The sequence below is a fragment of the Nicotiana attenuata genome, unplaced genomic scaffold (assembly GCF_001879085.1).
Source record: "Nicotiana attenuata strain UT unplaced genomic scaffold, NIATTr2, whole genome shotgun sequence".
NCBI lineage: Eukaryota > Viridiplantae > Streptophyta > Magnoliopsida > Solanales > Solanaceae > Nicotiana > Nicotiana attenuata.
In genome coordinates this window covers 125,065-137,447 of record NW_017672387.1, presented here as the reverse complement: position 1 = coordinate 137,447, position 12,383 = coordinate 125,065, and the positions used below count along the sequence as shown (strand labels likewise).

Genomic DNA, 12,383 nt, shown 5'->3' with positions numbered 1-12,383 from the left:
ATATTGTTGCAATTTCCCTATGCAACTGATAGATCCTCATGCGATTGACCTTGTCAAATCTCTCACGAAGATCCTCCCACACAGCTCGAGCATTTGATGCATACACTATTCCACTAAGTAGATCTGGCGATACAGTGTTCATAATCCATGAAAGGACTATGGCATTACAAGTTTCCCAATCCTCATGCAGTGTTGTAGGAAACCAGGCCTTAGTGTGCTTACCATCAACAAACCCTAGCTTTCGTTTAGCTTGAAATTCAATCTTCATCGATCTCCGCCATAGGCCATAATTCTCGGATCCTTTGAGCTGAACCGGAATTAGCACTGAGCTCGGAGTCTCTGATGGATGCACGAACAGAGGATGCATGTGGTCAATCTTATTTTCCCCCATTTCTGAATCGAAGAGAAAATCAGAATTTCGAGATATTGTTTATCTTCCAACTGAGCTTTAGCTTCTGCAATTGAGTGACGAAGAGGCGTGTTTAGATCTTCTTCGATAGCTCTGATACCATGTCGAAGACAACCATGGAAATGCTTGAGCTAAGCTCAGTCGTAGAGAGAAGAGAGGTTGAGAGAAGAAGAAGGAACTGTTCTATTAGAATGAAGAAGAAAGCTATAGTACATGTTTTAATATTGTACTAACCGCCTAAACTAACCAATCCACTATTTACATAAAATACCCTCTACTCTACAACTACTTAACTACTTTAACTGTGTCTATATCCTTAATAGTATCTACAACGGGATTCAGTTGAACCCCTTCCACCAATTTGACTCCACCACCAGAGTAGTTAGCCAAAACACGTGACTCTTGGTATCAATATTATTATAATTTATCGTACTATTTCAATAAAATTAAATATATAGGTGGTCCGTTCTGCTGTATAACAGTACCATATATACATATATATATATATATATATATATATATATATATATATATATATATATATAAAGGACAACCCGATGCACTAAGCTCCGGGGAAAGGCCGGACTACAAGGGTCTATTGTACGCAACCTTACCCTGCATTTCTGCCAGAGGCTATTTCCACAGTTTGAACCCGTGACCTCCTGGTCACACGGCAGCAACTTTACCAGTTACGCCAAGGCTCCCCTTCAACAGTACCATATATATATATATATATATATATATATATATAGAATTCGCTAAGTTATGGGCACAGCGTTCAAGTTGCAGCTCCAATTCAGAACTTCCACTCATATTTGAAAAAGATGAATTACATTACATATTAAAAAAAAAATGCATTATACAAAAATGTGGCAGCACAGTAGCTGTTTATTTAAGGCTTGACGAAGTTTAACAGGCTACAACTCTATGTCTATAGTATTATTTAGAGCAGAGCCAAGTGGCTAATATCAAAAGGATAGACATCAGTGGGTAGAAGAGCAGAGTAAGCTCTTGTAGCAGTGACCCTATTGGGAATTTCTGTGGGGTGGAAACCATCCCAAAAATAGTGTGATGCTCTATCACTGCATGCACCTCCTCCATATTTGCACTGCCCGTTAGCTATAGTGCTTGACATTTGGCAGCACGGTGCAAGTAGATTTGTTATACCTGCAACCAAAATTATCAAAATATGTAAAACGATGATCCACCACAAATGATATTCTGTTGTGAAGATATAGAATTGTGTCGCGATCAGGAGCACATCTAAGATGGGTTCTATATATTCAATTGAACTCCTTGTTTTTGGCATGAAAATAATAAGATCACATTCATTTTAAAATCACTAAGTTCTAGATCATGGATCCGAGTCTAGTTGTGATATGTTTAACATACCAATAGATGAAGGATCTCTTATTTCAATGCTTGTTGAATTTACGTAGATGAATTCTGTGTTGGGCAAGTTACTGTTGAGGTCATCGATCATTGGTATAAGCTTGTCATCAAAGTATTGAACTGCTTTATTTATTGAATCGACACATGCTGAGTCCTTTGTTCCATACAAGTCCAACTCTGCTGGAATACAACCTATTCCTCCTAGCCCAAACACAGCAACTTTTCTTGCTCCGTATCTGTACAAAGTCTGTTTTGCTACCAAAGAATGAATTGCAGGCTTAAATGAGAGAAGTTGATTGATGGAAACTGCATTTGTATACCTTTAATTGTTTTTCATATTGCTGAATAAGGATTGTAGCATACTTTTCTGGTTTGTACAAAAGGCTTGATGGGTAGAACTGAGGCAGCAAGTAGTTGTTGATGTAATCATTGTTGCCCATTCCAACAATGTATATACATTTGCTTAGATACTCTTTGGTTAAAGTCATATTATTTCCAAGCAAAGTAGACATGTGGGAAATTGTCACTTTATGATTTCGCAATTGCCTATTCAAGCTGATTCTATCTCCCTGAAAAAAAGATGAATTGAGTTATCTAAAGTTCGAAGTCCACATCTGAGTCTTATAGTTTAGCTAAGATGTCTCTAAAATGAATCAGGTAGTATTCTAATTGTTGTCTTTAGTCTAAAATAGTTATAAATACAAATAATGCTCTTCCTAGAGAAGGGATATGTTGAAGTATTACCAGATGAATTCCTGACTCATCAAGAATTCCAGCAGCACCAGATGCATAGTTCACCCCTCTAAACATCTCCACACCCTTCACTGTTGCAAATGGCTCAATATACTTATCGAAACCCAATAGTTCAGCTGCAAATATAGGAAATATTCAGTTAGGATCCACCACATTGTGACAGTTTAGGAATATTCAATTAAAGTAGGGGGTTTTTGTACCACTACTAAGAGGTTGCTTTAGTTGAAACATTACTACAAAAATGCCCACATTTATCGTGCGTACTCATATAAGTTGTAAGGGTGTCAAATGAGCGTGCTGTGCTATATTGACAGCCCAAAATATATATTTTTTGTACCGTCACTAAAACACACATATGGTTCTGACATATGAGTTGGTAAGAAGTATTCATTTGTGTAAAATCTTTAAGGAAACTTTTTTTTGATAATCGAAAATCTTCGAAGGTTAATGAAAGCGCCATGAAACTCAGTAGATTATGGGTCCGCTCCAAAATAAAAAATTCTTTTTTGTGCTATCAGCACACAAAAACACACATATTGTTCTGCAATATGAGACGGTAAGAACTATTCATTTGTGTAAAAAATTCAAATAACTCTTTGATAATCGAGAAATCTTCGAAGGTTAGTGAAAGCACAGTTCGAAACTCAGTAGATTAAGGGTCCGATCCTCTATTCTTCCCCACTTAAATATCAAGCTTTTGTCTCTGGTCAGGTTTGAGCCTATAGCATGCACCTAACGCCCAATTCACAGTCCTAAAATAACCAAACGAAACTAAGCATTTTAACGAAAGAAGCATGAACTTAAGAGACCATAAGAATAATAAGAGAAGAAGAAGAAGTTAGGACCAATGAAGTCTGCTATATTCCGGCCATTGGTGAATCTACCAGTAGGACCATCAGGAAAATCAATCCCATAAGGTGGGTAATTGGCCTTTGCAGCAGTGAGCAGATTATTGTTATTGCCATTATCATATGTAGAGTCACCCATAATGAACAAACAGGGCACCTGTTGTTCACCCTTTACCAACAATGGATTTAACTTCAATGTAGCCATCATCAATAACCAAACAATGATGCCACTTGCCATTAAAGAAAAACAGAACGTAGTGGTCTAAAAAAGTTACCAAAGTTAGAAGAGGAGGAACGATAAAATCCAATACTATAGGAGAAGCAATATAAAGGAGGATAAGACAGGAAAAAATAGTAATTTCCTTTGACCAAAAAGAAATTAACAGAAGAAAAAAGGGGAAAAGATGCACTACGCCAAATTGTGGCCACAAAAGTCAAGTGCATTCAACTCTGAGTTAATGTAATTTGTTTGAGTAGCTTGATGTGGGCCGGCATAACTAGCATGTTGCTGTCGTGTTTCACATTTATAATTACTGGAGTAAGAATTAGGCAACACGCCCAGTAAATGACGTAAAACAACCTAATTTTCAACTAAGGGCATTTGGTATCCATATTGGCTCTTTAATCTAAATACTAGTATGAATCTGCGTAGAAACAAAGAAAGCAACGTACTGAAAGTTAAAGGTAGCATCTTACCAGATCATCACCGAGGAAGGTGGCTTGCCGGGGACTATAATCTTGCCGGTGCCGGAACACGTGGACTTCACAGTTGCCGATTGATCTCATCAATGAAAATTGATGTGTTTGAGGGAGGTGGGGATGAAACTCAATGCTCACCGGAAGTCGTGAAGTTCAAACGGGAAAGAGAAATTGAAAGGGACTGTGTGGTGTGGTCGTATTTAAAGTCATTTGGCCTTTTTTTTTTTTTTTTTTTTTTTTTTGAGATTAAGACATATTTGTACTAAGATCAGGATATCTGAATAGAAATCTAAATATCAAGATGTGAATTACGATCTGTATACTAAATGATTAAGTCTATTTATTTTTTTAATATTTGAATATATAAAATTTATCTTTAATTAAAATTAATAAACATAAAATTCAAATAAAATAGTAATTAATCTAATATTCTCTCTCTTTATATATATATATATATATATATATATATATATATATATATATATATATATATATATATATGGTAATTGGTGGTGGTGATGGCTAACGGGGGTATTTGTTAGTGCCGACGGTGGTTGGTGGTGATTTTGGTTGATGATGGTGGTTTTGGGTAGTAGCTAGTGGTGATTGGTAGCGATCGCGATTATGGTTGAGGATGGTGGCGAGTGGTGACAGTTAATAAATGGTGGGTGGTGGTTGTGGTGGTTGTGGTTGTGACTGAGAAAGGTGATGATGGATGGTGGTAGTTTATACACTACGAAAAAAATTAGAATTAGCTACGAACGTCGTCGCTAAAACGCTCGTAGCTAGCAGAATTTCTTGATAATCTGTTGCTAAGCCGTCGCTAAATGGTATTAGCAATGGATCTTTCTATTTAGCTACAGAATTTGTCCGTCGCTAAAACCTCATTTTTTAGTAGTGATAATAGTGGGCGATGACAGCTATGGTTATTAATGATGAAGGGGTGGTTGGCTATGGTAGTTGAGGTGGGTGAGTATGTGGTTATAGTTGAGGATGATGGTGGTAGGGGTGGTGGTAGGGGTGGCGGCTATGGTTGCGGATGGTGGTGGTGGTGGTAGTTGATAACGGTAGGCGGTGGCTAGGGGTGTCAATGGATATTTAAAAACTAACTAAGCCGACCAAACCAGACCGTACTAAATCGATTTTTAGGTTTCTTTTAATCAACCCATAGGTTTTTAATAAATCTATAATTGTACTGATAATTAGGGTAGGCTTTTTATTTTAAGAAAATAAACCGAAAAAATACCGAACCGTACCAAAAAAATTTACATGTGAAAAATATATTTATATATTAAGTATAAAAATAATAAAGCATTAAATTTTTCCTTGGGTCTTGCAATTATGAAAACGGTTACAAGCCAACAAGTAATTAAATTCAAAATCGTAATTACCAAACCTATTATGCTACTCCTATTGAAACTAAATTATTTTCAGCATATGCACTAACAAGACATAAGGTATTGTAGAAATTATGAGTAGCAAACTACAATGTATTAAATATGTTTCATTTCGTATGATTTAGATTTACTTTTTTGAATATTTAATCTTCCATAAATTTATTCTTGAGTCTTATACCCAGCTTGGTTAATATATTTTCACTCGTGTGATCTATATTTTTTTATATCAATTTGCTTAGTTTCTTTTACGCTGTTGTAGAATAGTTGATGGATCTATACTTGTCACGACCCGGATTTCCCACCGCCGGGATCGTGATGGCGCCTAATGCTGAGAATGCTAGGCAAGCCAACAAATACAGTTCTAATACGTTAACCATTAATCAAAAACACTAATTAGCACTAATTAAAACTAAATAGATATATCGCCCTGTTAGTATCAAAGCACTAGGTTGCCTAGGTCTCACAATTCACGAACAAGCTAGGTAGAGTCTGAGGGATCGGTACGGAGACGTCTGCGCTTATCCCCTAGAGGCTACAGAGTGTAGGAATAACTCCACATCTATTCTTCTCTGTCGTGCGATTTGATTTCTCAATGCTAATTGAACTTCTACTCTGTTCTTTCGAAGATGACGAGAACACGTATCGCTTCATCAGCTGATCAGCAGCCCGAGCCCCCAGTGGCAGCTCCTACGAGAGGTAGTGGATGAGGCCGAGGCCATGCTAGAGGCCGAGGCAGGGGCAGGGCTCAGCCCAGAGTAGCAGCACCAGCTGCGGAGCCTCAGGTAGAATTTGAGGATGAGGTTCCGGCCCAGACCGTTCTAGCAGGGCCACCTCAGATTCCAGAGGGGTTCATCGCTACCCCGGTACTCCAGGATGCTCTGGTCCGTCTAGTGGGCCTTATGGAGAGTGTTACTCAGGCAGGCATACTTCCTGTAGCACCAGTCGTCTCTTGGGCTGGGGAAGGAGCACAGACTCTCGCTACTCACACTCCGGAGCAGATGACTCCCCCAGTTTCAGACTCCAGTAGCTCAGTCAGTTGGGGTAGTTCAGCCGGGTATTGTAGCACAGACCGATGATGGATCAGCTATGTCTTCTGATGCTTTGTGGAGATTGGATAGGTTCACCAAGCTTTTCACTACTACCTATGGCGGTACATCTTCAGAGGATCCCCAGGATTATTTGGACAGTTGTCACGAGGTTCTACGGAACATGGGGATAGTGGAGACCAATAGGGTTGACTTTACTGCTTTTCGTCTGTCAGGTTCCGCCAAGAAATGGTGCAGAGATTATTGTTTGCCCAGACCAGCGGGGTCACCAGTTCTCACTTGGGACCAGTTTAAGCAGCTATTCTTAGAAAAGTATCTTCCTATCACTCAGAGAGAGGACTATCGGAGGCAGTTTGAGCGCCTTCAGCAGGGTTCTATGACTGTCACTCAGTACGAGACCAGATTTGTGGACTTAGCCCGTCATGCTCTTCTTATACTTCCCACCAAGAGAGAGACGGTGAGGAGGTTTATTGAGGGACTTGCTCGGCCTATCAGATTGCAGATGGCTAAGGAGACAGGGAGTGAGATTTCCTTCCAGGATGCAGCGAATATGGCCAGACGAGTCGAGATGGTTTTAGCTCAAGATAGTGGTCAGGGGTCTGACAAGAGGCCTCATCACTCCGGTGGATTCAGTGGGACCTCATCGGGAGGTCGGGGTACTTTTGGTAGAGGCCATCATCCCAGGCCGTTTTATTCAGCGCTTCAGGCATCCCATGGAGCTTTAAGGGGTCGTGGTCCTTATGTACCTCTTTCAGGGCAGTCAGCTCATAGTGCACCGCCAGCTCCCATCAGAGCACCTCCTCTTCAGAGTTAATATCGCGGTCAGCCGGCCCGTCAAGGTCAGTCTCAGTTTCCTTAGCAGCAGTATTCAGACGGACATTTTGAGTGTGGTGAGTATGGGGCATATCCGGAGGACTTGTCCGAGATTATTGGGTGTTCAGTCGCAGCAGCCGAGTTCTCGTGCTATGGTTCTAACACCGCCTGCCCAGCCAGCTAGAGGTAGGGGTCAGGGAGCTAAAGGTAGGGGTCAACCCCTAGAGGTGGAGGTCAGGCCGTTAGAGGTGGAGGCCAGGTCGCTACAGGTGGAGGTCAGCCAGCAGGAGGTCGTCCCAGGGATATGGTTCAAGGTGGTGGGGCCCAGCCCCGATGTTATGATATTCTAGCCAGGCCTGAGATTGAGTCCTCCGATGCAGTTATCACTGGTATGGTTTCAGTTTGCAGTGGAGATGCTTCAGTTCTATTTGATCCAGGGTCTACATATTCATATGTGTCATCTTATTTCGCTCCATATTTAATTGTGCCTCGTGATTCTTTGAGTGCTCCCGTGTATGTATCCACGCCAGTGGGGGATTCTATTGTTGTAGACCGTGTCTATCATTCGTGTGTGGTTGTTATTGGAGGTCTTGAGACTAGTGTAGATCTCCTACTTCTTGATATGGTGGATTTCGATGTCATTTTGGGGATGGATTGGCTGTCACCTTACCATGCTATATTGGACTTTCATGCCAAGACCGTGACCTTAACTTTGTCGGGGTTGCCTCGATTGGAATAGAGAGGGACTCCTGGGCATTCTATCAGCAGGGTTATTTCTTATATGAAGGCTCAACATATGGTTGAAAAAGGGTGCTTGGCTTATTTGGTTCATTTTTGTGATTCTAGTGCTGAGGTTTCCTCTATGGATTCTGTACCAGTGGTTCGGGAATTTCCAGAGGTATTTCCTATAGACCTATCGGGGATGCCACCCGACACGGATATTGACTTTTGCATTGATTTGGCTCCGGACACTCAGCCCATTTCTATTCCGCCGTATCGCATGGCCCTGCCAGAGTTGAAAGAATTGAACGAGCAGTTGCAAGATTTACTTGATAAGGGCTTTATTAGACCTAGTGTCTCGCCTTGGGGTGCGCCGGTGTTGTTTGTTCAAAAGAAGGACGGATCGATGAGGATGTGCATAGATTATCGACAGTTGAACAAAGTCGCCATCTTCGGACTGTTCTTCAGACTCTGAGAGACAGGCAGTTATATGCTAAGTTTTCGAAATGTGAGTTTTGGTTGAGTTCAGTGGCCTTCTTGGGTCATGTTGTATCAGTAGAGGGTATTCAGGTGGATCTTAAGAAAATTGAGGCAGTCAAGGACTGGCCTAGACCCACATCAGCTACAGAGATCCGGAGGCGGGTTACTACCGTCGGTTCGTTGGGGGGTTTTCATTTATAGAATCCCCGATGACCAGGTTGACCTAAAAGGGTGTCCCGTTCAAGTGGTCGGACGAGTGCGAGGCGAGCTTTCAGAAGCTCAAGACAGCTTTGACTTCCGCACCGGTGTTACTGTTGCCCACAGGTTCAGGGCCATATACAGTATATTGTGACGCATCTCGTATTGGACTTGGTGCGGTGTTGATGCAGAATGGAAAGTTTATTACATATTCTTCGCGGGAGTTAAAGATTCACGAGAAGAATTATCCAGTTCATGATTTAGAGCTAGAAGTCATTGTTCACGCGCTGAAGATTTGGAGGCATTATCTATATGGCGTGTCGTGTGAGGTGTTCACGGATCATAGGAGTTTGCAGTATCTGTTCAAGCAGAAGGAGCTCAATTTGAGGCAGAGAAGGTGGTTGGAGCTATTGAAAGACTATGATATCACCATCTTGTATCATCCCAGAAAGGCCAACGTGGTGACCGATGCTTTGAGTAGGAAGTCGGCCAGTATGGGTAGCCTTGCATATATTCTAGTCAGTGAGAGACCGCTTGGTTTGGATGTTCAGGCTTTGGCCAATCAGTTCGTGAGGTTGGATGTTTCTGAGCCCAGCCGTGTTTTAGCTCGTACAGTCGCTCGGTCTTCATTATTTGAGCATATCAGAGATCGGCAGTATGATGATCCTCATTTGCTTGTCCTTAGGGACACAGTGCGACACGAAGATGCCAAGCAGGTTACAGTTGGGGATGATGGAGTTTTGAGGATGCAGGGTCGAGTTTGTATGCCTAATGTGGATTGTGACACCAGATCTTTGGGGTAGTCATGTATTAGAGTTTCAAACTGTTATAAAATTTCCGCATTTCATATCTATTTAGTTTTAATTACTGTTATTTACTTTTTTTGATTAATGGTTAACGTGTTAGAACTGTATCTGTTGGCTTGCCTAGCATTCTCAGCGTTAGGCGCCATCACGATCCCGGCGGTGGAAAATCCGGGTCGTGACAATACTCTAGCCATCTTTCATATTTTCTTAATTCATCGCCCTTTAAAATGTAAAAATGTCTAGAGAGTTTTACTAAGTCCTATAAAAAGACGTATGTTATTGCATTCTACTTTCTACTAGTGACTTTTACATGATATTTTTAAAAAAATATCAAAAATTAACCAGACCGTACCGCATCGCATTGGAGTGGGATTGATGAAGTGGAGGCTCGCTTTCGATGTTTTGTGTGATAGGAATGTGCCGCTAAGACTTAAGGGTAAGTTTTATCGAGTGGTGGTTCAACCAGCTATGCGGTATGGGGCTGAGTATTGGCTAGTCAAGAACTCCCACGTGCAGAAGATGAGAGTAGCAGAGATGAGGATGTTGAGATGGATGTGTGAGTGTACCAGGAGAGATAGGATTAAGAATGAAGCTATCCGGGACAGAGTGGGAGTAGCCTCCATGGTGGACAAGATGCGGGAGTCGAGGCTGAGATGGTTCGGACATGTTAAGAGAAGAAGCATTGATGCTCCTGTTAGGAGGTGTGAGAGGTTGCCATGGAGAGTTTGAGAAGAGGTCGAGGTAGGCCTAAGAAGTATTGGGGAGAGGTGATTAGGCAGGACATGGCGCTGCTTCAGCTCTCTGAGGACATGACCCTTGATAGGAGGGTGTGGAGGTCGAGGATTAAGGTAGAAGGTTAGTAGGTAGTTTATAGTTGTTCGCCGATAGTCTTAGTAGCATGCATTTCCCTTCATATTCTTAGATTTTTATTACGTTATGTGGTTTTGTTCGCCTCAGGTATCGTATTCCCTGTTGCTATTATTTGGTACCACTTATCCTTTATCTCTCCCTTTTTCTTTTATCTTTCATCTTTCTTTCTTCCTTGATTTCCTCTTCTTCTTCTTGCCCTTCCTGAGCCGAGGGTCTATTAGAAACAGCCTCTCTACCTGTATTAGGTAGGGGTAAGATCTGCGTACAGACTATCCTCCCCAGACTCCACCTGTTGGGATCAAACTGGGTTTGTTGTTGTTGTAACCGGACCCTACTGATACTGAAAAGAAACTGATATGATTAGGACAGTTTTGAAAAGTCTAATTTTGGTTATATATAATAGAATAACCAAAAAATTAGTATGGTACAAATTTTACAAAGGCCAAACCGAACCCTTGACACCCCTGGCGGTGGCGACATTTAATATTGATTGTGGATGATAGCATCTTTAATGAAATTAAGTCTTGGTTTAGATCTTAATCATACATACGTATTGAGACTCATTAAGTGGTTATGAAGTAAAGAAAACAAACACACTTTATGATTAAGATATGAATGATTAAGATTTAGATTTTAAAATCAAACCCACTAAATGTCTGAGATCTGAAGGTACCTTGGGGGCTCGCACAACTTTTAGGGCTTGTTTGTGTAATAACCTGGAAAAAATAGAATTATTACATATTCATTAATTGTGAAATTGGAGAATCATTTACACTACAAAAAAATAGCGTTTAGCGGTGGCCGCATTCCGGCGCTAAAATCAATGTTTTTCGTCGCTAGAGTTGTTTAGCGACGGATTCAAGTTGGTCCCTAAAATGCTCGTAGCTAGGCTTATAGTGACGAAAAATACCAAATTGTCGCAGAATTAGCGACAGATTAGCGACGACATATATCTGTAGCAAAGGTTAGCGAGGGAAGCAACCGTCGCTATATTGCTTGTTTCTATCGCTATTTTGACGCCTTTCGTCGCTGCAATACATAACAAAAATACCAACAGTTCTCTTTAATAAGAAAAACAGTGTTCCGAGGGGAAAAAACAATACAAAGAGTAGAAAAAATCTGGAATAAAGATGGAGAAACTTTGGAAAGAAAATACCAAAATATAGTACAAGACAGGATGAAATCACAAAGAAGCTTACCTTATCAAGGACATGCAATCCCTAAAATGAACGCACGACTTCGAATTTCAGAATTTTGCAAACACACGACTTCGAATTTCAGATTTCCGCAGCAAAAAAATTACAATTTCAAAGGTTTTCTTCTATTTTTCAGATACGTAAGTAATAACCTCCTACCACGGTAAGATAGGTATAAAAAATCACTTTTTAACACAAGAAAAGTAACGAAATTGTCAAAGATTTGACACTTAGTGTGAACACTTAATTTGTCAAAGATCATAAGAAAGCAAGCCCATACCTCTGAGAACAAAACCCCTTTGCAAAAACGGGAAAACAGTTGAGGACCGTCAACTGCGACCTACACTGCTGAGGTCTCAGTGTTTGTTGAGGACCGTCGACTGAAAAATATTAAGGACTTAGGGTAATTTCATTTTTGGGACGGAAATTTACCTAGGGTGTTTGTGCCTTCAAAGAAGAGGAAGAGAGGAAAGAGGAAGAAAAGACGGAAGAAACTAGGGTGTTTGTGCCCTAGTGGTTGGAACGTATTTTACCTAGGGTAATTTCATTTTTGGGACGGAAATTTAGCAACGGAATAGCGACGGACCGAAATTCTGTCGCTAATAATAATTAATGAATTTTATTTTAGGAAATTAGCGACGGAATATTTTGTCGCAGATAACTTTCGAATTCCTTGATAAGTAAAATGAATTCTGCGACGGATCTTTTAACATTAAATCCGTCGCTACGTTTTAATAATTTTTGTCGCCCAACTTT

At 40.7% G+C, this 12,383-nt stretch overlaps 1 protein-coding gene across 1 annotated transcript; it reads right to left on the bottom strand.

The window, feature by feature from the left end:
• Positions 1–1,204: 1,204 nt before the first annotated feature.
• On the bottom strand, positions 1,205–3,950 carry LOC109213015 (GDSL esterase/lipase At1g29670-like). The gene is made up of 5 exons (XM_019376756.1): positions 3,400–3,950; positions 2,546–2,670; positions 2,122–2,370; positions 1,802–2,048; positions 1,205–1,576 (listed from the first exon to the last, which is right to left on the bottom strand). Exons 1-5 carry the CDS (start codon positions 3,638–3,640, stop codon positions 1,353–1,355), a joined length of 1,086 nt encoding a protein of 361 aa, XP_019232301.1. The 5' UTR covers positions 3,641–3,950; the 3' UTR covers positions 1,205–1,352.
• Positions 3,951–12,383: the final 8,433 nt, after the last annotated feature.